Source organism: Scyliorhinus torazame, chromosome 13 (assembly GCF_047496885.1).
Source record: "Scyliorhinus torazame isolate Kashiwa2021f chromosome 13, sScyTor2.1, whole genome shotgun sequence".
NCBI classification, from domain to species: domain Eukaryota; kingdom Metazoa; phylum Chordata; class Chondrichthyes; order Carcharhiniformes; family Scyliorhinidae; genus Scyliorhinus; species Scyliorhinus torazame.
The window spans coordinates 40627368-40653689 of record NC_092719.1 but is presented as its reverse complement, the minus strand read 5'-3'; the positions used below and the strand labels follow the sequence as shown (position 1 = coordinate 40653689).

The window sequence follows — 26322 nt, the reverse complement described above, 5'->3', positions numbered from 1 at the left end:
CAAAACATGATTTAAACAATGATTTCATGCTCATCATTAGGCTTTAAGTCCAGATTTTTGATTGAATTCAAATGTCACCATCTACCATGGTGGGATCCAAACCCTGGTCTCCAAAACATTACCCTGGGTCAATCCAGTGACAATACCACAACACCACCACTGTTATCTGACAAGCTACTGGTGTACCTTGGGCTGAAAATCAAGGTAATGATGTAGTTTTGTATCTTAACTAGGTTCTTTTATTTCTTCCATTGGCTTTTTTGAATAGGCATATTTAAATTGTACATCCCAATGTGATAACTAGTGGGGTGTTTAAGGAGTTACTCGACTAACAAAGTGAATCAACTGACCTGTAATGAACCTTAACTGCAGACAGACTCCCTTTTTCCTATGTTCCATGGTATTTTGTACCAATCCCTTTTTTCCGCCAAAGAAATTCTGAGCTGACATTTATAAATGCAAATTCATGGCCACTGCGATTGTGATTTCCCAATACACATGACCGATGAGCAATGCTCCCCATTGAGCTGCATATTCGCAAATTCAGCTCCAAATTGACAAATTGGAAGTGTCAACTGAATCTGCAGGGTGTCATCCAGCATTTAGAGAAGTGAATTAAAGAATATGTGCAAATGGAAAATGATGGTGGAGGAAATAATACAGGCAAGTATAGAGTACTGCAGAGAGTACAGTCCAAAAATGGCTGATAAGACACTTATTTGAGATAGTTAATAGTGAGGTTGACAGGAGGAGCTGGGAGGAAAGATAGAGGATGGTCTATGGGCAGACGTGTTGAGTAGGGTCAACGCGACCGCAACTTGGGCAAGGCTCAGCCTGATCCAATTTAAGGTCGTTCACCGCTCACATGACCGTGGCCCGGATGAGCAGATTCTTTGGGGTGGAAGACAGGTGTGCAAAATGTGCGGGAGGGCCAGCGAACCATGTCCACATGTTCTGGGCATGTCCGTAGCTTAGGGGATTTTGGCAGGGGTTTGCAGTTGTCATGTCCACGGTGTTAAAAACAAGGGTGGCGCTGAGTCCAGTGTTGGTGGTTGTCGGGGCGTCGGAAGACCCGAGAATCCAGGAGGAGAAAGAGGCAGACGTTCTGGCCTTTGCTTCCCTGGTAGCCTGGAGCCGGATACTATTAGCTTGGAGGGACTCAAAGCCCCCGAAGTCGGAGACCTGGCTATCGGACATGGCTAGCTTTCTCTGTTTGGAGAAAATCAAGTTCGCCTTGAGAGGGTCACGGTTAGGGTTCGCCCGGAGGTGGCAACCGTTCGTCGACTTCTTCGCGGAAAATTAATCGGCAGCAGAAGGGTTAGAGTAATGGGTTAATAAAGGACCTGTAAGGGAGGGAGACGGCTTTTGCACTATGTTTATAGTTTCATGTACATTGTTTATTTTGTTGTTGTTATAATACTTAAAAATACCTCAATAAACTGTTTATTAAAAAAAAGTGAGGTTGACAGAGATCTAGGAAAGCATTAGACTTGTTTCACTGTACACTGTTTAATGAATAGAGTAGAATGTTGAATTGCATATGCAAAGCAGAAGAGTACAAAGCAGAGGAAATAATGCTTGAACTTCACATGACTAGAACCAGCCTACACTTTACTAATACACATGGGAACTATACATTGCAGCCAGCGAAATACTGCAGAGGGAAGTTACGTTACTGATCTCCAGTATGTGAGCAAATGCTGTAAAAAGGTGGACGTTTCATCCTTGAAAGTTGACTGTGAGCCGCACATTGGAAGGCTCCCGTTCGGGAACGGCATTTTCGCGGAGTAACGCCCGGTCCGAGGGCCAGCGATGGCAGTAAAAGTCGGTGGATAGCGCAAGGAGAAGAAGGATGTCGAAAATCACCAAACAAACGGCCGGGAAAAAAGCGGCTGAAAGTCCGTTGGAGAGGGGAAAGGTCACCGCGGGGTCAACAAAGAAAATGGAGGCTGGAGCACCAGGGGAGGCCGCAGTGCTTACGGCTGAAGAACAAACTAAGGTGATGGCTGCGGAATTCCAAAAGCAGTTGGCGCAGATTGAGAAATGTATGGAGATGGTGAGGAAAGAGATGAGGGAGGTTTTGAATGTGCTGGTGGAGGAGGCAGTTTCCCCGGTGAAGACGGCGGTGGCGAGCGGAGGTGCGAGAGCAAGGGGAGGCGCTGAAGGAAGTGGAGGAGACGGTATTGCAGCACGGTGATCAACTTGCCTCAATGGGGAAGGAGATGCGGAAGGTGATGGACATGAACAAGAATCTGAGTGGAAAAATGGAAGATCTGGAAAACAGATCCAGGCGACAGAATTTGAGGGTCGTGGGGCTGCCCGAAGGAGTTGAAGGACCGAAGCCGACTGAGTATTTTGCCGCGATGCTGGCAAAACTACTGGGGGAGGGGGAGGACCCCTCCCGATATGAACTGGATTGGGCTCATCGGTCATGGAGGCCTGTACCAAAGGCGAGTGAGCCGCCAAGGGCAGTGACTCTGTGCTTCCGTAGGTACAGTGTGAAGGAGAAGGTCCTGAGCTGGGCCAAACAGAAGCGGGTGGTGCAGTGGGCTGGAGCTGGTATACGTGTATACCAGGACTTTACGGTGGAGCTGGCGAAGATGCGGGCTGCCTTCAACCGGGTGAAGAGGGCACTGTACATTGGCAAGGTGCAGTGCGGCATTGTATATCCAGCGAAGCTGAGGGTGACTTACAAGCTCAGGGACTTTTATTTTGGAACGGCGGAAGCAGTGGAGGAGTTTGCGAAGGCAGAAGGACTGAGGCAGAACTGACAAATTGAGGAATGGTCATGTGCCGATGTAACCTCATGACTGTATTTTCTTCTTTTTTTGTATCACTGCGCGCGGGTCTAGAGGCTAAAGGAGCCAATGTTGCATATATTTGGACAAGGGAAGGGACGGAACTTTCACTCGAAAGGAGGGCTCTTTGGGGTGTAGGTGGATATGCGGGGTTTGTGTGCTAAAAGGGGATCTTTGGGCTTTCCTAGGGCCGGGCAAGGGGGAAAGGGACCCAGGCGGGGGCCTCCACGCTGGCCGGTTTAAGCTGGCCAGTGAACGGGAGTGAAGTGGGGGGAGGGGCTGCGGCCATCGGAGCCTGACAGAACGGGGTCCGAGTGGTCTAGCCGGGGTGGAAAGCTGGGGGGAGGGAACCGAGGTTGGGGGAGGGAACCGAGGTTGGGAGGAGGAGTTTTACAAGAGGCATTGGATGGGAGGAGCTGGAGACTTGGGGGGGGGGGGGGGGGGGGGTACAACTTTGGGGTATCATGTACGGTACTCTCTTAGAGGCTGGATGGCGTTGGTTGGGGGGGGGGTGGGTGGAGAGCCGTGTAGATTAAGGGTGACTACGGGTAATCCCGGATTCCTTTTTGTCATTTGTTTATGTAAACAGGCGGGTTGAGGTTTGGGGGTTGGTGGGCGGATGGGATCGTTGTTATTATGGGGATTGACATATCTTGTTGATTATTGTTTATTGTTGATGGGTGTAAATGTGGGAGAAAACGTGAAAAAGGAGAATAAAAACATTTTTTTTTTTTTTAAAAGAAAGTTGACTATGTACAAGGTGAATAGTATAGAAAAGGTAAACGTAGAGCACTCAAAGTCATGAGACACATTTGGAAATATCAGGAAGTTGTTCACAACTACTTGTCATAGACTTCCAGGTTGATGATGGATTGGGGGGAGGGGGGATGTGTGTGCTGGGATTTATTTCACAAACACGTGATGCTGTGAGTTGAGTTGGAGTAGTGGATTTATTTTGGACGATGGACACCCATTATTGATCATCTCATGACTTTTGCCTTCCAAATTCCCTCCCACTATTTTGATCATTAGTCCTCCCCTTTTTGTTCACCAAACCAGCCCTTTACTTGGATGCTTAAACACACACACACAGACAAAAATCGAAAATGGCCAAGAAAACGAAAATAAAATTGTTTCAGGCGTGGGTTTTCGAAAGCGAAAATAAATGTAACCCTCCCCGTCAATGATACATAATCTTGCACATCAAGCAGCAGGAATCTATTACAAAGGGATGTGATTTTAACATATCGTCCTGAGAGGAAGGATTTACTCACATTCTCGTGTTTCATGTGCTTCAACAGCCGAAGTTCGCGGTAAGCTCGTTTGGCGAATAGCTCAGACTGAAAGGGTCGGTACAATTTCTTGATTGCCACTTTAGTGCCACTCCGCTTATCGATGGCTGAGCTGTGGGCCCAAAGATCACAAATCGAGGTTAAGTGAGTGAGTTTGGTGCAGAGAAAATTCCCTGAGAACCCGGAAGAGTTGTGGCCCGGTCTGCAACTCAGATTAAAAGTGTTCACCGCCACGTACTTTTAACATGCTGAACAGATACTTCTGTGTGTATGATTTTTTTTAAACCTAGATGAATGGGCATGGAGTGGAAGGGGAAAGCTCTCTGCCTATGCCCAGCTCAATCTCTGCCACGAAGCTCAGGCAGTGGATAAATCCCAACTCACCAAACACTTCCATAGGCTCCTGAGCCCACAGCGGTGAGCTCTGTGTATCTCTCCAGTACCTCCCAGGCTGTTTTATTAATCTCCTGCTGGTGGAACCCCTTCCTTGCTGTCATCGTAGTAATGTACCAAACTTTGGGAACTGGCTGGGAATTGCCCAAACAGGGAGTTTGGTCAGACCCCTCGCCCTGTTTCAAGTTGCCGGGCTCTGAGTCGCCTCCTTCATCCGCTTTCAGGCTGAACTGAACGTGTTGAACTGGCCGCCTTCATTGACTATGAATGAGTACAACTCGACCCGGAGTGTACTTGGGACACTTCCCCTTTGTTCGGATTACAGTGTAGCTGCCAGCTTTCTCTCTCTCTCTCTGTAATATTCAGTCGTTTCCTTCAAAGAAAATCTTTGAACTTTATAATCACGTGTCTGATCAATATTTGCTCTGAGGAGGTGTTTTCGATCGCCTCGAGACTACCCCCTGCTGGAAACGAACGATCATTACAAGCTAGCTCAAAATTCGTGTTTTGTGTCGACCTCAGCATATTTAATGGTTACATGGCGTCAATTCTTTTTCTATAGTCTTGTAGCTGACGAGATCAGTCAGATTAAAACCAAAATTTACATCTTGGGATATGTTTCTGTTTTGAAGTCCGCTACTAATTTAGGGGTAGCACGGTGGTTAGCACAGTTGCTTCACAGCTCCAGGGTCCCAGGTTCGATTCGGCTTGGGTCACTGTGCAGTCTGCACGTTCTCCCCGTGTGTGGATGGGTTTCCTCCCACAGTCCAAAGATGCCCTTACGTCCAAAAGGTTAGGTGGGGTTCCGGGGAAAGGGTGGAGGCGTGGGTTTAGTAGGGTGCACTTTCCAAGAGCCGGTGCAGACTCGATGGGCTGAATAGCCTCCTTCTGCACTGTAAGTTCTATGTATTCAGCTGCATCTTTCATAGATTTCATAGAATTTACAGTGCAGAAAAAGGCCATTTGGCCCATCGAGTCTGCACTGGCTCTTGGAAAAAGCACCGTACCCAAGCCCACACCTCCACCCTATCCCCATTACCCAGTAAACCCACCCAACACTAAGGGAAATTTAACATGGCCAATCCACTTAACCTGCACATCTTTGGACTGCGGGAGGAAACCGGGGCACCCAGAGGAAACCCACGCACACACGGGGAGAACATGCAGTCTCCGCACAGACAGTGACCCAAGCTGGGAATCAAAGCTGGGACCCTGGAGCTGTGAAGCAATTGTGCTAACCACTATGCTACACTTTAAAAAAAAAATGTCCTGGGTCCTAACAAATTCACTACCCTTGCAGCATCCTTGGGTGGTTTTTCTCCATTTTCTTCAATTGGAAGAATATGGTGTACGACTGGTTGAACTATCCACTGACAGATCAAGCTGGGCTGGACCACCTAATGGTACTGGGTCCCACACTTGGAAAATTGCTCATTGTTCCAGAATCATCCTGAAATTTAAGATAATCTCCGCTGCCTTTTCAGGCAGCCTTCTTGAACTCCTCCTCTCCCAGTATGCCAGAAGCTCTCAAACCTTGCCACTGGGATTTAGGTAATCTGATCAGCTGCCGTTTGCCGCATTGCTCCATCCCACTAGCTCACCTTTCTAAACTTTCTTTAATGTTCTCCATGCCCTGGCCCTGAACCTGCCATTTTCTCTTTCTCTCCTCACTTCTCCTCATGCCATCTCTGAGCTCACCTTGTCCATGCGACCCCCCTTCAGTTCCCTTGAACCTCTTCCTACTAAACTGTTGATAACCCAACTTCCCCTCTTGGTCCCCAAGTTAGCTGATATTGTATTGTCCCTCTCTCCTTTTAAATCTGCCATCATCAGACCTCTCCTCAAAATAAACCACCCATGGCCCCTCTGTCTTTGCAAGCCACCAGCTTATGTCTGACCTCCTTGTCCTCTCAAGTCCTCAAACATATTGTCGCCTTCCAAATCGATTCCCAGAGCCCTGTTCTCTGTGCCTGCCAGGATATCGAAACAGCTCTAATCAAAGTCATAAATGGCAACTGAAGTAGCTGTGTCAAAGGTAAACGTTCCCTCCTTATTAACCATGCCATCCTTCTGTAACACCACACCACAGCCATCTGTTTGAATGGGAATGTTCTCATGTGGCACAATTCTTATGTATCTAATTGTAGCCAGAGAATCTCTTCCAATGGTTTCTTTTCCTGCTTCCACACCTTTACCTCTGGTATCCTCCAAGGATGTAACCTTCACCGTCTCCTATTTCACATTTGCATGGTGTCCTTTGCTGATGTCACTGAAGGCACAGTGCTTAGTTTTCATATAGTTAATGACACCCAGCTTTACCTCGGCACCCGCTCTCGGAGCTCCTCTGCTGTTGCTAAATTATCAGATTGCATATCTCACAGCTGTTGTTTTCAGTCCTTTCTCCAAACTCCATTCCCTAGCTACAGATTCCCTTCCTTCCTCTCCCCAGCAACTATCTGAGATTACTTGATGTCACATTTGATCCTGAGATAAGCTTCTGACTTCCTATTCATGCCGTCACAAAGACTGCCAATTTCTACCTTTGTAACATTGCTCGACTTTCAAACATTCATTAATCCCTTCAGTTCATCTGGGCTCGGTCATTCCAATTCATTCCTGGTTGGCTTCCCACATCCGACCCTCCATAAACATGAGGTCATCCAAAACTGCTCAACATGTCTTAACTTGCAGAAAATCTCATCCCTGTGCTTGCAGACTTACAATGGTTCCCAGACAATTAGCGTTGTGTTTTAAAATTGCTTTCAATTCTCTCCATGGCCTTGCCCCCCCCCCCCCCCCCCCCCCCCCCCCTCCCTCTGATCAGCTCTCGCCCCCAACCCTCTGAAGACACCTGCATTCCTTTAATTCTGACCTTTTGTGCATTCTCAATTCTAGTTGCTGTGCCATTGGTGGCCAGGCCTTTGGTTGCCTACAGCTCCAAGCCTTTGAATTCCCTCCCCACATCTCCACTTCTCTACTTTGCTTTTCTTCTTTAAGACACTTCTTTAAAATGTACCTCGTTGTCTGTCATTATATTTCCTAGTGTGGTTTGGTGTCATACTTTGTTTATAATGCTCCTGTGTAGCATCATGGGACATTACATTGATGTAAACGTGCTCTATGAATTGTTGGTGTATAAGAGCTGCCTATTGCTACAGAAACAGACTTTAAAAATCTCTTCATCCTGTCTTTGGGATATTTTACAAACAACCTTAACTTTAAAAAAAAACTTTCCTTTGTCTTTGCTTTCATCCAAATCTAATGTTCTTGTAGATTAAAGACTGTGACCAATGGGTTTTGAAGGGATATGGGATAAGAGCAGGAAAGCGGAGTTCAGGCAGAGGTCCAACCATGATCATATTGATTGGCTGAGCAGACTTGAGCACTGAATGGTCTATTTCTTATGGCCTTGGTTTTTTTCCTCTCTCCATATGACTGGCAGTTTTTTCCCCCTCTAGTCAGTAAAATCCCTCGTGATCTCACCTTCTGTGTGGGCCTCTTGCTAAGGATGGATAAAGAGATGCTGCATTGCAGAATTATCGACTGAAAATTCAGATTTTTTAATGTGGCTACTTTTCAAGGGGCATAACTAATAAAGGACATTTTTATACAAATAGAAAGACTTGCATTTATGTAGCATCTTTCACAACCTCAGGGCATTTATAGTCAGTGAAGTACTTTTGATGTGTCATCATTGTTGTAATGTAGGAAATGTGGCAGCCAATTTGTGGCCAATTAGCTCCAGCAAGCAACTGTGTCATCCATGAACAGATCATGTTTTTGTGATCTTGATTTGAGAAATTAATATTGGACAGAACACCAGAGATAACTTCTTTGCTCTTCTTTGAAATAGTGCCGTGCAATTTTTTTTTTAAACATCCACCCGAGAACATACAGGGGCGTAGTTTAATGTCTCAACTGCAAGACGGCACCTCCAACAGCGCAGCACAGACTTGGGACTTGCTATAAAGGTGTGTCAGTCTTGCCTTGTGTGTGCTGGAGTGGGACTCGAAAACCTCAACCTTCTGACTCGAAAGATGGGCGTGATACCAACTGAGCACAAAATGAAACTTGGATGGTTAAATAAATGCAAGTTGTTTTCCTGCGGGGGGGGGGGGGGGGGGGGGGGGAATGAAAATCAGTTTTGCTTTATTACAATGAAAGCTTTTTAATTTTCAGAAACTACTTGTTTCTTGCAAAGAATAATAATCTAATAATAGCTGCATTTCATATTAAATTTCTCCTTTTCATTAAAGCAGGTTTTTTTTGCAGCTTTTTGCTTTGTTCCAGAGACGCTGCCTGGTTGCTCAATCCCCTAGGATGCTGTCTACCTGTAATTGTCACCCTTGCAAGTCATAGGTTGGTGATGACCTTTGGCCCCATTTTAATTGGTCGAATCAGAGTGACATTCAATGGCACCTGATAACAATCTGTACCACAAGTGGGCCCGCAGGGGCATTGCGAATGTAAAAAAAAACAAACGTCGTCCAATCACAGCTAAAATAAGCAACAAGATGAATCATCACGCTATTATCAGTATATGCGACACTCCATTCCCTGTGGTTGTGAAGTCCTCTATGGATGCCAGCCCCTGGGACTGGGGGTAATCAATGTTGCCTTCCAAATGTGTGTTATGGGATTTAGAGCTAAGCGCACAAATCGAAACACACATCTTGGCAAAGCAACATTCTCAAAAGGTGTAGCAGATTCCAAGTGGAAAGAAGAATGATGTCAAAATGTAATTGTGTGAAAACAAAAAAATGCCTTGAAATGAGATGTGATTTTTTTCATGGAATGCACTTTTCTAGAGTTACTTGGAATTCAGTAAAACTCCCCAAATATGCTGAGGCATTAATAGTGGTGAGGCAATCACGACAAGAAAACTAATGATCAACGTTTGCTCACATAATCATTGTATATTTCAGAGGGACAGTATGGCGTAGCTGCCTCCAAAAATCCATGTAAAGGTTTTCAATGCAAATCCTCAGGCTTTCACCCCAGCCTGGCAGGGCTAAAGGCATTCCACAACCATAAAAATGTAAGTTTCACATCCAGAGCAGGAGAAAGTCCCCTCCCTGCGGTGTGTGTTCTCATGTTATGGAATCACAGGTTACAGCACACAAGGAGGCCATTTAGCCCGTTGTATCTATGCTGGTTTTCTACACGAACTACTCACCTAGTGTCACACCTGCCCTTTTCCCCATAGCTGTGCAAATAGTTTCTCTTCAGATGATTATCCAATAAGAAAGCCACAATTGACCCTGCCTGCTCCACACTTGGGCAGTGCATTCCAGATCCTAACCACTCACTGTGTAAAAATATTTTCCTCATGTCGCCATTAGTTCTTTTGTCAATTTCCTTAAATTGGTATCCTCTGGTTCTCAACCCTTCTGTCAATGTGAACCATTTCTCTCTGTCTACTCTGTCCAGAAATATACAATGACTGTGATTTTCCTTTTCAATGATCAACTGTTAGTTTTCTTGTCGTGATCGCCTCACCATTGTTAATGCTTCAACATATTTGCACATCATGTTGCACCTGATCTCAAACACAACTGTCCTAAAATGACCTCGTTGAAGTCCGCACTGCAGTTTGTAAAAATATAGGGCGGGATTCTCCGCCGGCAGGATTCTCCGTTTTGCCGGCGCCCGGGGGTTTCCTGACGGCGTGGGCCTGCCCTACAGTGGGAAACCTCAATGACCGGCCGGCGTAACGGAGCATCCCGCCGGCAGGCCGGGGCTGAAATGTGGTGTGGCGGGGCAGAGAATCCAGCCCCATGGGGTTTCAGGCCTGTAATCCTGCCTCCAGTTTCAGGCGACGGTTTTAAGGTACTGGAGCTTTGCTCTTTGATAAGGTTCCTACTATCTAAGAAGACAGGCTTCCATTATTCTCCACGAAAGCATTGTGAATTACCTGGTTGCTGAGCTAAATCTATGCATGTGGAATCCATCTAGTACATCGCCAAAAGATTGTAACTATCTACGTCAGTATATTTCCAGTCTAGAGGGGAAGGAGGTATTGCTGGATCTGGTAGTGGGGAATGAAGGGTCAGTAAGGAAACATTTGGGGCCAGGTTAGGTATGGAAAAGGGCAGGGTAAAATTAATTGAGGGGTGGACCTCCTTTAATGGGATGAGAACCGATCTGGTCCAGAGAAGTTATTTGAATAGTGACAATGTGCAAGGGTACAGGGGACAGGCAGGTGAATGGCACTAAACCATAATGATCATTTGGAGAGCCGGTGCCAGACGCAATGGGCCAGATAACTGCTTCCTGCATCATAACACTTCTGTGAAATTGGAATCTGAGATTGGCAGGCAAAACAAACCAATGAAACAATGGGCTAACTTTAAATGAGAGAGTTTCTCCACTAGGGGGACAAGGTGAGACAAAAGGCTCTAGAGTTGCCTGGATGACAAAAGAAATAGAAAGATGAAGCTGGAAAAGGATGCGTATGACAGATGTCAGTTGGATAATGCAAGTGAGAACCAGGCTAAAGATAAAAGCCTCAGAGGGGAAGTGAAAAACAAATGAGGGAAGCAAAGTGAGTGTGTGAGGAGACTGGCGGCTAACATAAAAGGACACCAAAGAGTCATCAAATAAGTCATATACCATGTAAAGTGATGGTAAAAGGAGTAGGAGGGCTAATTAGTGACCTAAAAGGCGTTTACACACTGAGTCCAGGGCTGAGGCACTAAATGATCAATTTGCATCTATCTTTATCAAAGAAAATGATCCTGCCCCAGTCTTAGTGCAAGAGAAGGTAGTTAAGACACTGAACTAAAATTGACGAGATATTGAATAGGCTCGCTCTACTTAAGTAGGTCACTCGGGGCGGCATATGGCGCAGTGGTTAGCACTAGGACTACGGCGCTGAGGACCCGGGTTCGAATCCCGGCCCTGGGTCACTGTCCATGTGGAGTTTGCACGTTCTCCCGATGTCTGTGTGGATATCAACCCCACAACCTAAGATGTGCAGGTTAGGTGGATTGGCCACGCTAAATTGCCCCTTAATTGGAGAAAAAATAATGGAGTGGTCTAAATTTTTACAAAAAGTAAGTCACTCGGAAAGGATGAGATGCACCCAAGGTTGCTGCGGGAAGTAAGGGTGGAGATTGCAGAGGCACTGGCCATATTTTCCAATCCTCTGGATTGAATTTGTTTATTGTCACGTGTATCAAGGTACAGTGAAAAGTATTTTTTTGCGAGCAGTTCAACAGATCTATACATACATGAGAAGAAAAGGAAATAAAAGAAAATACATAATAGGGCAATATAAGGTACACAATGCAACTACATAACATTGGCATCGGATGAATCATACAGGGGTGTAGTGTTAATGAGTTTGGTCCATATCTCCCCGTGTTTGCGTGGGTTTCACACCCACAACCCAAAGATGTGCAGGGTAGGTGAATTGGCCATGCTAAATTGCCCCTTAATTGGAAAAATTGAATTGGGTACTCTAAATTAAATTTTTTTTAAATTACGTCATTTAAGAGCCTGGTAACAGCGGGGAAGAAGCTGTTTTTGAGTCTGTTTGGGCATGTTCTCAGACTTCTCCTGCCCAATGGAAGAAGTTGGAAGAGTGAGTAAGCTGGGTGCGAGGGGTCTTTGATTATGCTGTCCGCTTTCTCCAGGCAGCAGGAGGTGTGGATGGAGTCAATGGATGGGAGGCAGGTTTGTGTGATGGACTGGGCTGTGTTCACGACTCTGAAGTTTCTTGTGGTAAACGCCTTGCGGTATGCCTCTTTATTCATGGGTGGTGCTAGGGGCCTGGAGAATTGCAAATGTTACACTCTTATTCAGGAAAGTGTAAAGGATAATTCCGGCATCTACAGGCGAGTCAGTTTAACATTGATAGTGAAAAAGCTTCTGAAAATGGGGCAAAGTTAACAGTCGCCTGGACAAACGTGGATTAGTTAAGGAAGGACTGGTGTTTAACTAACTTTGGGATAGTGAAGGTTGATTGATGTGGTGTACATGGATTTTAGAAAGGCTTTTGATAAAGTGCCATATGACAGGCTTGTGAGCAAAGCTAGACCCCATGGAACAAAAGGAAGAGTAGCAGCATGGATATGAAATTGGCTGAGTGAGAGGAAATGGTGGGTCGTGGTGAGTGGTTGTTTTTTTTTGGACTGCAGGAAGTTATACAGTGGGGTTCCTCAGGCATTGGTGTTAGTACCCCTGCCGTTATTGCCGCATACAAATTAACTATCTTGCGTGGACAGGGCACAATTTCAAAATTTGCGGATAACACAAAACATAGAAGGTCTGTGAACTTTGAGGAGGTTAGAGGATATAGACTGGTGGAGTGGGTGGACAAGTGGTAGATTACATTTTAATGCAGGGAAGAGTGAATTGATTCATTTTGGTTGGAAGAGGACTGGCAATATAAAGGGTTCAATTATAAAGGAAGGGGGTGCAGGAGCAAAGGATCTGGGGGTATTTTGTGCACAAATCAGTGAAGTGGCGTGGCAGATTGAGAAAATGGTTAATAAAGCATATAGCATCCTGGGCTTTATAATGATGGCCATAAAGAAGTTGGTTAAACCTGTATAATATACTGGTTTAGCTTCCACTGGATTATTGTCTGGTTCAGAGCACCACACTTTAGAAAAGATGTGACTGCATTGGAGACTGTGCAGAAAAGATTCTTGAGAATAGTTTCAGGGGTGAGGAGTTTTAGTTCCATGGATAGATTGGAGAAGCTGGGGCTGTTCTCATTGAGGAAGAGGATATTTTATCGTGGTGCTCAAAATCGTGAGGGATCTGGACAGAAGGGAAGAAACTGTTCATGTTGGCAGAAGGATCAAGAACCCGAGGACACTGATTTTAGTTGATTCACAAAAGGAACAATGGCGACATGAGGGAAAACCACTTCACACAGCGAGCGGTAAGGATCTGGAATGAAGTGCCTGCATGTAGTGGAGGCAGATTCAATCATGCCTTCAAAAGGAAATTGGACATTTGAAAGAACATTTACAGGGTTTTGGGGAGGGGGCGGCTGGAGTAGCAGCGATGTGGAATCAGCTGAGTTGCTTCTGCAGAGAGCTAACACAGCGGCCTTTGACCATCACCTGTGCTGCAACCATTCTTATAATTCCAAAAACATGAGGGCAAGGGATAGCCAAGCAACAGAGAGAATTGTCAACTATCACTTTCCACCCAATGTGGGGAATCTACTTTGTTACCAAGGGTCAGATTTTCTACAAAGCCTCTCTGGGAGATCGAGGTAATAATCTAATAATCTTTTTGTTATTGTCACAGGTAGGCTTACATTAACACACTCCAAGGAAGTTACTGTGAAAAGCCCCGTGTCGCTACACTCTGGCGCCTGTTCGGGTGCACAGAGGGAGAATTCAGAATGTCTAATTCACCTAACAAGCACGTCTTTCGGGACTTGTGGGAGGAAACCGGAGCACTCGGAGGAAACCCACGCAGACAAGGGGACAACGTGCAGCCTCCGCACAGACAGTGACTCAAGTGGGAATCGAACCTGGGATCCTGGTGAAAGGTATTTTATTGAATTAGAAGTCTCCAGAAGAGCTTGACATGTTGTTCAACAGGAGGAAGATTCTCGTCCTTCAATAGAATCATGTGGCATGTGGTAAATTGACAGCGCGAATGTCAATGCTGCCAAGTGCATCGGTCACAATACATTTAAATTAGCACAATTAACAGATTTACGCAATACAATATTGCAAATCCAGGAACCTCCCTCCATATTTATCCATGATATAAATCCATTTTGAACTTCAATCACTGAAGTTTTGTTGGTAGATGTATTGGGATAAGAATCCTTAATATTGTCAGCAGACAACCACTTGACCCTTTGGGCTGGTGCAGCTCTTGACAAGTTGTTCCAATGTTTGATAGTCAGTTGTTCATTGTAGGAAATGTTTGTATATATTGTATTTTCTGTCTGTTGCAGTCATGCTATTAAAATAACTTGGGTTAAGGTATCCAGATTATATGCCTGCCTGCCCTGTATCTGTTGTTTTTAGTTTCATTTTTAGAGTTCTGCTCTGGTTTCTGAATAAGGTGTGTTTTTCAGACTGACTTCTGAAAGCTTCACTCCCAAGGATGTTGTGAATAATTCTGTATGACACTGAGTGTCAACTTTATTAATAAGTGGCATTTGACCTGTGTGTGGATTTTGCTTAATTGAAAGTTTAGAAGTAAATGGAAAAGTAAGCTCAAAGACTTTTCTTTTTTTGTAGGAACTGTTTAACTATTAATTGAAAAGCTGTTTTTGTTCCTTGGATGTTAATGGGGTTAATCTTGTGTTAATAATGAAGTTTGTTTTAAATAAAGATTCCTAGTTGTCAGTGGAATCAACCCTGCTTTCCTCACCGTTTACAAACTGAAAAACTGTTGTGGTCTCGTCTGTTTCCTAATATAAATTGCGGTCTGGTCCCAGTATGGTAATATCATAATTTTGGAAACAGTGGTAATCATTTAATGTAAAGTCAAGCATGTACCTCGTCTGCATATAAAATAATTAAATTTCTGATCTTAACCTCCTTGTTCTCTGAGAAAAGTCATTATGTTGACCTTAGTTTGGCCTCAGCTGGTGTATTGAGTCCAGTGCTAAGCACTGAACTTTTGGAAACATGTGAAGGACTTAGAGAAAGTGCAGAGAAGATTTATAAGAATGATTCAAGGGATGAGGGACTTCAGCTACGAAGATAGATGGAGAAATGGGATTGTTTTCCTTGGAGAAGGGAAGGCTGAGAGAAGAGTTGATAAGTTTTCAAGATCATAAGAGATCTGGACAGAGTAGACGGGGAGAAACTGTTCCCACTCATGAAAGTATAAATAATCAAAGGACACAGATTTAAAGTAATTGGCAAAAGTGATAGGAGAAGAAACGTTTTCAGGCAGTGAGTGGTTAGGCTTTGGAATGTCCAATCGAGGTATTCAAAAGGAAATTATATTCTTATCTAAAAGAATGTGTAGGGTTATGGGGAGAAGGTGGGGGAATGGCATTAGGTGACTTGCTCATTCGAAGCCAGTGCAGACACGTTGACTCAAATAGCGTCCATAAAATTCCTACAGTGCAGAAGGAGGTCATTCAGCCCATTGCGTGACTGACACTCTGAAAGAGTACCCTACCTAGGCTCTCTGCCCCACCCTATCCCCGTAACACCTAACTTGCACATCTTTGGACTTTGGGAGAAAACCGGAGCACCCGGAGGAAATCCAGGCAGACATATGCGGGATGAATATGCAAAAGCCACACAGGCACCCAAGGCCAAATTGAATCCGCGTCCCTGGCGCTGTGCCATTCTCCTTCTGCACTGTAACAAAGCTGTGATTCTGTATTGTTGTTCCATTGACATAGTTCATATTTTGAATGTATTGTCACAATATAAGCAGAATTAGTTGCTTTGGTACTCATCATGTAGTCATTTATGTTTTCTGCTTCATTGCAGTGATGAAAGACCAATCATGTGTTTATTAGCTTTAATTTCCCAATGACAGGTCAGCTATTTATTTTCTGTCAAGCTTGTTCAACACATTTATCTGCTTCACATTCTCACAATATCTGGGGAGCGGAGAAAAACGCCTCAAGATTTAGAATCAATATTCTGGGAAATCCCTCTGTCCCCAACAGTGATTAGACAAGTTCCAAAAGACCATTGTGAACGGGTGACATTTCCACAGTACCCATCTAACTTCTTTACATAGTTACATTGGCCATCTAGTTCCATTTTGAGCACCAGCGTTGACTCGACTCATTGCACCAGCGCTTGTTTCACAGGTTTACACCTGTTCGGTTTACATCTACAAAATGGAAGTCCTTTATGACATCTAACATAGTTCTAAGCTTACATCATTTATACTTGGGTTCCCTGCATAGCCCTCACTACCAGGCTTGAATAATTTACCCACAGGGACTGAATCCAATCCTTTCATTAACATTTTCAATCAACTTTTCATAAAGTTTGCACTTTTCAACAATAAAATGCCCCAGTTTCTTGGGTAACCAAAAGCCTTTGACCAAAGGCAACTTGCGTTCCTCTATATCGCCTAACATGCATGACCGGTACAGGCTTGGGGGGGGCCAAAGGACCTGTTCCTGTGCTGTATTGTTCTTTGTTGTATGGGAATTAAAGGTGGGCAGAGTATTCAAAAAGGCCTGAATCAAGAACTTGCACTCAGGATATTTTGTATTTAATCATCCTGGCAATATAGATTTTTGGCCAAACATAACAGTACGTAGTGTTTCTTTTACACAACAATAAAGCAATATAAATAACCGTGGCCAGTTTTAAACAAATAAATAAATAATATATAAACAAAAACAAAACTGAATGGCAACTGCCTTGTCCAAAATAAATACTCTCCAAAAATACAATCCAACAATCCAATATACAATTACCTATAACAAATACCTATACATATTATACATATACAATAACATCTCTGAGAGTCCGTCCAATTCCTCCCCCCCACCACCCCCTGGGTTGCTGCTGTTGTCTACTTCTTTTCCATTCCCTCTATCTTTCTGTGAGGTAATCGATGAACGGTTGCCACCGCCTGGTGAACCCCTGAGCCGAACCCCTTAACACAAACTTAATCCGTTCTAACTTTATAAACCCTGCCATGTCGTTTATCCAGGTCTCCACACCCGGGGGTTTGGCTTCCTTCCACATTAACAATATCCTGCGCCGGACTACTAGGGACGCAAAGGCCAACACGTCAGCCTCTCTCGCCTCCTGCACTCCCGGCTCCTCTGCAACCCCAAATATAGCCAACCCCCAGCTTGGTTCGACCCGGACCCCCACCACCTTCGAAAGCACCTTTGCCACCCCCACCCAGAACCCCTGTAGTGCCGGGCATGACCAGAACATGTGGGTGTGATTCGCTGGGCCTCTCGAGCATCTCGCACACCTATCCTCTACCCCAAAAAATTTACTAAGCCGTGCTCCAGTCATATGCGCCCTGTGGAACACCTTAAATTGTATCAGGCTTAGCCTGGCACACGAGGACGATGAGTTTACCCTACGTAGGGCATCAGCCCACAGCCCCTCCTCAATCTCCTCCCCCAGTTCTTCTTCCCATTTCCCTTTCAGCTCATCTACCATGATCTCCCCCTCGTCCCTCATTTCCCTGTATATGTCCGACACCTTACCATCCTCCACCCATGTCTCTGAGATCACTCTATCCTGCACCTCCTGCGTCGGGAGCTGCGGGAATTCCCTCACCTGTTGCCTCGCAAAAGCCCTCAATTGCATATACCGAAATGCATTCCCTTGGGGCAACCCATATTTTTCCGTCAGCGCTCCCAGACTCGCAAACATCCCATCTACAAACAGATCTCTCAGTTGTACTACCCCAGCTCTTTGCCATGTTCCAAATCCCCCATCCATTCTCCCCGGAACGAACCTATGATTGTTTCTTATCTGGGACCGCACCGAAGCTCCCGTCCTTCCCCTATGCCGCCTCCACTGCCCCCAAATTTTCAATGTAGCCACCACCATCGGGCTTGTGGTGTATTTCTTTGGTGAGAATGGCAACGGTGCCGTCACCATTGCTTGTAGGCTAGTCCCCCTGCAGGACGCCCTCTCCAATCTCTTCCACGCTGCTCCCTCCCCTTCTCCCATCCACTTACACACCATTGAAACATTGGCGGCCCAGTAGTACTCACTTAGGCTCGGTAGTGCCAGCCCCCCCCTGTCCCTACTACGCTGCAAGAATCCCCTCCTCACTCTCGGGGTCTTCCCAGCCCACACAAAACCCATAATGCTCGTCTCGATTCTTTTGAAAAAAGCCTTCGTGATCACCACCGGGAGGCACTGAAACACAAAAAGGAATCTCGGGAGGACCACCATTTTAACTGCCTGCACCCTACCTGCCAATGACAGGGACACCATGTCCCATCTCTTAAAGTCCTCCTCCATCTGGTCCACCAACCGCGTTAAATTAAGCCTGTGTAATGTACCCCAATTCTTGGCTATCTGGATCCCCAAGTACCGGAAGTCCCTTGTTACCTTCCTCAATGGTAAATCCTCTATCTCTCTGCTCTGCTCCCCTGGATGCACCACAAACAAATCACTTTTCCCCATGTTCAGTTTATACCCTGAAAAATCCCCAAACTCCCCAAGTATCCGCATTATCTCTGGCATCCCCTCCGCCGGGTCCGCCACATATAGCAACAATTCATCCGCATACAGAGATACCCGGTGTTCTTCTCCCCCCCTGAGTACTCCCCTCCACTTCCTGGAACCCCTCAATGCTATGGCCAGGGGTTCAATCGCCAGTGCAAACAATAACGGGGACAGAGGACATCCCTGCCTCGTCCCTCTATGGAGCCGAAAATAGTCAGACCCCCGTCCATTCGTGACCACGCTCGCCATCGGGGCCCTATACAGCAACTGTACCCACCTGATATACCCATCCCCAAAACCAAATCTCCTCAGCACCTCCCACAAATAATCCCACTCCACTCTATCAAATGCTTTCTCAGCATCCATCGCCACCACTATCTCCGCTTCCCCTCCTGGTGGGGGCATCATCATTACCCCTAGCAGCCTCCGTATATTTGTATTCAGCTGTCTCCCCTTCACAAACCCAGTTTGGTCCTCATGAACCACCCCCGGGACACAATCCTCTATCCTCATTGCCATTACCTTGGCCAGAATCTTAGCGTCCACATTCAGGAGGGAAATGGGCCTGTAGGACCCGCATTGCAGCGGGTCTTTTTCCTTCTTTAGGAGGAGCGATATCGTTGCCTCTGACATAGTCGGGGGCAGCTGCCCCCTTTCCCTCGCCTCATTAAAGGTTCTCATCAGTAGCGGGGCCAGCAAGTCCATATATTTCCTATAGAATTCAACTGGGAATCCGTCTGGTCCCGGGGCCTTCCCCGCCTGCATGCCCCCAATCCCTTTCACTACTTCCTCCGTCTCAATCTGTGCTCCCAGTCCCACCCTCTCCTGCTCCTCCACCTTAGGAAATTCCAGCTGATCCAGAAAGCACATCATTCTCTCCTTCCCATCCGGGGGCTGAGCTTCATATAATCTTTCGTAAAATGCCTTGAACACTCCATTCACTCGCTCCGCTCCCCGCTCCATCTCTCCCTCCTCATCTTTCACCCCCCCTATCTCCCTCACTGCTCCCCTTTTCCTCAGTTGGTGGGCCAGCAACCTGCTCGCCTTCTCCCCGTATTCATACTGTACACCCTGTGCCTTCCTCCATTGTGCCTCTGCATTACCCGTAGTCAACAAGTCAAATTCTACATGTAGCCTTTGCCTTTCCCTGTACAGTCCCTCCTCCGGTGCCTCCGCATATTGTCTGTCCACCCTCAGAAGTTCTTTCAACAACCGCTCCCTTTCCCTACCCTCCTGCTTTCCTTTATGTGCCCTAATAGATATCAGCTCCCCTCTAACCACTGCCTTCAGCGCCTCTCAGACCACTCCCACCTGTACCTCCCCATTATCATTGAGTTCCAAGTACCTTTCAAGACACCCCCTCACCCTTAAACACACCCCCTCATCTGCCAATAATCCCATGTCCATTCTCCAGGGTGGATGCTGTTGTTTTTCTTCCCCTATCTCCAGGTCCACCCAATGTGGAGCATGATCCAAAATGGCTATAGCCGTGTACTCCGTCCCCGTCACCTTTGGGATCAGTGCCCTTCCCAAAACAAAAAAATCTATTCGTGAATAAACTTTGTGGACACAGGAGAAAAACAAAAACTCCTTACTCCTAGGTCTACTAAATCTCCAGGGGTCTACTCCTCCCATCTGCTCCATAAAGTCCTTAAGCACCCTAGCTGCAGCCGGCCTCCTTCCGGTCCTGGACCTCGATCTGTCCAGCCCTGGGTCCAGCACCGTATTAAAATCTCCACCCATTACCAACTTCCCCACTTCTAGGTCCGGGATTCGTCCTAACATACGCCTCATAAAGTTGGCATCATCCCAGTTCGGGGCATACACGTTCACTAATACCACCGCCTCCCCTTGCAATTTGCCACTCACCATCACGTATCTGCCCCCACTATCCGCCACTATAGTCTTTGCCTCAAACATTACCCGCTTCCCCACTAGTATGGCCACCCCCCCTGTTTTTTGCGTCGAGCCCCGAATGAAACACCTGCCCCACCCATCCTTTGCGTAGTCTGACCGGGTCTATCAGCTTCAGATGCGTCTCCTGAAGCATAACCACATCTGCCTTAAGTTTCTTTAGGTGTGTGAGTACCCGTGCCCTCTTAATCAGCCCGTACAGCCCTCTCACATTCCACGTGATCAACCGGGTTGGGGGGCTCTTTACCCCCCTCCCTTGACAACTAGCCATCTCCTTTTTCAATCCAGCTCCTCACCCGGTTCCCACGTAGCCGTATCTCCCCCAAGCGGCCCCCCCGTCTCGACCACCCACCCCCCCCCATACCAGCTCCCCCTTCTCCCCAGCAGCAGCAACCCAGTTAACCCCCCCCCCGCTAGATCCCAAACTAGCGTAATTGCACCCCCCATGTTGCTCCCAGAAGTCAGCAAACTCTGGCCGACCTCGGCTTCCCCCCGTGACCTCGGCTCCCACTGTGCGAGGCCCCCTCCTTCCTGCTTCCCTGTTCCCGCCGCGATTACCATAGCGCGGGAACAAAGCCCGCGCTTCCCTTTTGGCCCCGCCCCCAATGGCCGGCGCCCTCAGCTCCTCATCCTCCCTCCACCCCTCCCCCACGACATGGGGAAGAGAGAAAAGTTACAGGGTCGCAGGATTAACAACTTGGGAAGTCAGCTCTTCCCTCTTTTTCCCCCCCTTCATCCCACATATTCACCTCCCACTTTGTCCTAAACGTTCTTTTTCTGGCCCGCTCACTCCAGTTTCTCCTCGACAATAAATGTCCACGCCTCATCTGCCGTTTCGAAGTAGTGGTGTTTCCCTAGATGTGTGACCCACAGTCTTGCCGGTTGCAGCATTCCAAATTTAATCTTCCGTTTGTGCAGCACCGCCTTGGCCCGATTAAAGCTTGCCCTCCTACTCGCCACCTCCGCACTCCAATTTTGATATATGCGGATCACCGCGTTCTCCCACCTACTGCTCCGAGTTTTCTTTGCCCATCTGAGGACCATCTCTCTGTCCTTATATCGGAGATATCTCACCACAATGGCTCGAGGAATTTCTCCAGCCCTCGGTCTTCGCACCATAACTCGATAGGCTCCCTCCACCTCCAGCGGACCCGTCGAGGCCTCCGATCCCATTAACGAGTGCAGCATCGTGCTCACATATGCCCCGATGTCTGCCCCTTCTACACCTTCGGGAAGACCAAGAATCCTTAAATTCTTCCTCCTCGCATTATTCTCCAGCACCTCCAGCCTTTCCACACACCTTTTGTGTTGTGCCTCGTGCCAGGCCCTGTATGTCGTCCTCATTCTCAGCAGCCTTTGCCTTCACGACCCGAAGCTCCTGTTCCTGGGTCTTTTGCTCCTCCTTTAGCCCCTCAATCGCTTGTAATTTCGGGGCCAACAGCTCCTTCTTCATCTCCTTTTTGAGTTCTTCCACGCAACGCCGCAGGAACTCTTGTTGGTCAGGGCCCCATATTAAACTGCCTCCTTCCGACACCATCTTGCTTTGTGCCTGCCTTCCTGGCCGCTGCTCTAGAGGATCCACCGCAATCCGGCCACTTTCCTCTCTTTTTTCCATCCGTGTCCAGGGGGGATTCCCTTCTGGATTACTGCACAGTGTTTTTTGCCGTTAAAATTGCCGTTGGGGCTCCTATCAAGAGCCCAAAAGTCCGTTCCACCGGGAGCTGCCGAAACGTGCGACTTAGCTGGTCATCGCCGCACCCGGAAGTCCCCTACGGTTTACTTTTTCAATAGCTCTCTGACATTAACCCTAGGTCTTCAATGACTTGATATACAATAACACCTGGGCCCTTTTCCCATTTGATAGCTGGGAGTACATGTTTTGTGTTGCCCCCTACCCACAGAAATAATAGTTACGCTTACCCATATTAAGAAACATCTTCCAGATGTGGGCCCATTTCTCTCTCGATCCACCTGTCATCTATTTTCCTGTCATCTATCTAGGGCCTTACCCACACACATCTTGTGGACAGTCGCTTCAATGCCTTCATGCAGGTTATTGATGAAGAAAGTGAAGAGCAGCAGCCTTCACACCAATCTTTGCAGGAGTCCAAATTATTCAGCCCCACAGAACCAGTGCCATCAGTAACAAATTAAAATTAAATCCAATCCAGAATCTATCTGCTAATTCCACAGGAATTGACCTTATTTAGCACCTTTATAAAATATAAATTTGGAGTACCCAATTCATTTTTTTCCAATTAAGGGGCAATTTAGCGTGGCCAATCCACCTGGTCTGCACATCTTTGTGTTGTGGGGGTGAGACCCACACAAACACGGGGAGAATGGATCACTGTCCGTGTGGAGTTTGCACAGAGCCGGAATCGAACTTGAGACCTCGGCACCGTGAGGTAGTAGTGCTAACCACTGCGCCGCCGAGCTGCCCCTATTTAGCACCTTTATGATGGGGAACTTTGTGCACCTTAATTTTCAAAAAGCTTTTGGCAAATTCGATCAGGTAGCTTAATGTTCGTAATATCCTCAAAATTCAGAGATTGACGGGAGGTCATTCCATTCAGGATGTCGGCATTTTCTTATACTTTTGACTTGATCAATGCATCTCTAATGATTCTTTCCACCCACTCATCTGTAACTGAATTCAAGATAAAGGGTATGTAATCTAAAATTTGGACTGACAATAGGCCCCACATGGGTCTCTCTGCAGTCAATCGCAGAGCTTGGTGAGTTAAATACATGAACAAAGAGCTTGCCTGTTATCCTTTCTGTGAACCACCTTGTGTGACAGTCATCAGGACCAGCAGCCAATTTATTTTGAGCTTCTCTATTCTAGCCAGGTTCATATCCCCATTCACTTTGATGTGTTGAACTTGAGCATTAACCCAATGATATATTATTGATAACCTGATCTTTTACAGAAAACCATTTCGATGCTAAGTAGACATTTAAAATTCCTGCCATGTTCTGGGCAGTCCTGAATGTTCTCTGAGGAATGGTTCAGTACAGGCCTCAATGGCATTCCATTTTTCTTTCTGAAAAATATTTTGATTTGACCTTTTCACCATTTTAAACATTTTAACATCTTTGCACAAAGCAACGATCAGGTCTCCAAAGTGCAAAATGAACAAACCCCATCTCTGGTGGAACCCCTCATTTGCCCCTCTCAGAACAAATTTTACCTTTTCCAAGGCCAAAAACTCCAGGGGAGAAGCTGACCTCCACCCCCACAGGATCTACCTGTGAGCGATCAACGAGGCGAAGGCCAAAAACATCTGCCCCTCCTCACGTCTGCAACTCCGGCAGGTCCGACACCAAGAATATGGCCTCTAAGGTACCTGGCACCAGATCCACATGCAGAACCTTGGACATGATGCTGAACACCGACCCCCAATACTTCCCCAACTTTGGGTAGGACCAAAACATATGGACATGATTGGCTTGGCCCCTCCCATACCTCTCCTTCACCCCCTCAAATAGCCTTTGTTACGTGGGCCCTATACACCACCTTTAGCTGAATCAACCCCAGCCTCGCACATGTGGTCAAGGCATTGATCCTTCGCACCATAATCCATCCTCCAGAGCCATTTCCAGCTCTTATGCTCACTTAGCCTTAATCCCCTCAATCGATTCCTTCTCCTCCTTTATAATCCTACCATAAATCGTTGAGACAAACCCACTCTCCAGCCCCCTCCCAATTGCTGACAGCACCTCCTCCAACAACGAGGAGGGCAGCACCACGGGAAAACTCGGAAAAGCCTTTCTTGCAAAATTTCACTTATAGCCAAAGCCCTCCTCACGCTGCAGCTCATACTTCACTCCCAGTTCCTCTAACCTTGCAAATCTCCCCTCCAGAAACGGATCATTTATCTCTTTCACCCCTTTCTCCTTCCATCCCTGGAACCTCGCATCCATCCTCCCCAGTGATGCACTAAGCGTTTATATTAAATTGATGCACTAAGCGTCAAGAACCACAAAGACATGTGAGACTTTAACTCAGGCTTTAATATACTACATGGGAGGCTTACCCGACACAGACGACCCCAGACAGAATGGGGCCGGTCCCAGAAGAGGGTTCTTATACTAACTCCCGGGGGAGTGACTAAGGCGGAGCTCTCCGTGGCCAGGTCGGGTTACCTACCAGTGACCGAACCTCTGCAGAGTTACAGTACAATACACAGTATTACAGGGCCACGTTACACACAACTATTATATACTATGTACAATGGTAGGGAAGTACAGTGGTGTATCACCACACCCAGCTCAAACACATGGACGGGACTCACCGCCAACCGGCGGGGTGAGCCACTCCGGCGCCGAGGAATGGCGTGAACCACTCCGGCGTCGGGCCGCTCCAAAGGTGCGGCATCTTCCGCACCTTCAGGGGCTAGGCTGGCGCTGAAGGTCTTGACGCCACGGCAACCGGTGCCGAAGGGCCTCCACCGGCCGGCGCGAGTTGGCGCATGCGCGGGAGTGCCAGCGTGTGCTGGCGTCATCCCAGCGCAGGGGGGCTTTTCTCTGCACCGGCCATGGCGGAGGTTGACAGCGGCCGGTGTGGAGGGATAGAGTGCCCCCACGGCACAGACCCGCCCGCAGATCGGTGGGCCCCAATCGTGGGCCAGGCCACTGTGGGGGCACCCCCTGGGGCCAGATCCCCCCGCGCCACCCCCGAGGACTCTGCAGGCTGCCCGTGGAGCCAGGTCCCGCCAGCAAGGACCTGTTGTGATTTACGCCGGCGGGCTCGCCAAAAACGGGCGGTCACTCGGCCCATCACGGGCCAGAGAATCGCCGGGGGGCCGCTGCCAGCAGCCGCCGACTGGCGCGCCGCAATTCCTGCCACCACCAAAACCCCGGCACCGGAGAATTCGGCAGCCGGCGGGGGCGGGATTCACGCGGCCCCCCCCCCCCCCCCCCCCCCCCCGGCAATTCTCCGACCCGGCGGGGGGTCGGAGAATCCCACCCATGATTTCCTCTTAGAGACATAAGGTGTAAATGGCATCAATGGATGGGAGGCAGGTTTGTGTGATGGACTGGGCGGTGTTCACGACTCTCTGAAGTTTGTTGCGGTCCTGGGCCGAGCAGTTGCCATACCAGGCTGTGATGCAGCCAGATAGGATGCTTTCTGTGGTGCATCTGTAAAAGTTGGTAAGAGTCAATGTGGACATGCCGAATTTCCTTAGTTTCCTGAGGAAGTATAGGCGCTGTTGTGCTTTCTTGGTGGTAGCGTCGACGTGGGTGGACCAGGACAGATTTTTGGAGATGTGCACCCCTAGGAATTTGAAACTGCTAACCATCTCCACCTTGGCCCCATTGATGCTGACAGGGGTGTGTACAGTGCTTTGCTTCCTGAAGTCAATGATCAGCTCTTTAGTTTTGCTGACATTGAGGGAGAGCTTGTTGTCGCTGCACCACTCCACTAGATTCTCTATCTCCCTCCTGTATTCGGACTCATCGTTATTCGAGATCCGGCCCACTATGGTCGTATCGTCAGCAAACTTGTAGATGGAGATGGAACCAAATTATGCCACGCAGTCGTGTGTGTACAGGGAGTAGAGTAGGGGGCTAAGTACGCAGTCTTGCGGGGCCCCGGTATTGAGGACTATTGTGGAGGAGGTGTTGATGTTCATTCTTACTGATTGTGGTGTGTGGGTCAGAAAATCGAGGATCCAGTTGCAGAGTGGGGAGCCAAGTCCTAGGTTTTGGAGCTTTGATATGAGCTTGGGTGGGATTATGGTGTTGAAGGCGGAGCTGTAGTCAATAAATAGGAGTCTGATGTAGGCGTCCTTGTTGTCGAGATGC

General features: G+C 47.4%; 1 protein-coding gene and 1 long non-coding RNA gene across 4 annotated transcripts in view; one reads left to right on the top strand and one right to left on the bottom strand.

The window, feature by feature from the left end:
- LOC140387980 (mitogen-activated protein kinase 12-like) overlaps positions 1-4908 on the bottom strand; it is a 97929-nt gene extending 93021 nt beyond the window's left edge. The window contains exons 1-2 of the mRNA XM_072471407.1: positions 4475-4908; positions 4073-4202 (exon numbers count right to left, since the gene is read on the bottom strand). Coding sequence (XP_072327508.1) covers positions 4073-4202; positions 4475-4587 — 243 coding nt within the window. The 5' untranslated portion in view covers positions 4588-4908. The remainder of the gene's footprint in view (positions 1-4072; positions 4203-4474) is intronic.
- LOC140387981 (uncharacterized) overlaps positions 1-26322 on the top strand; it is a 137335-nt gene that overhangs the window by 58231 nt on the left and 52782 nt on the right. For 2 of the 3 annotated variants that reach the window (XR_011934043.1, XR_011934044.1), the window contains exon 3: positions 13751-14964. This is a non-coding gene — a long non-coding RNA (uncharacterized lncRNA). Of the gene's footprint in view, positions 1-13750; positions 14965-26322 lie in introns of those variants that run through there. The other variant, XR_011934045.1, reaches the window with a different exon arrangement.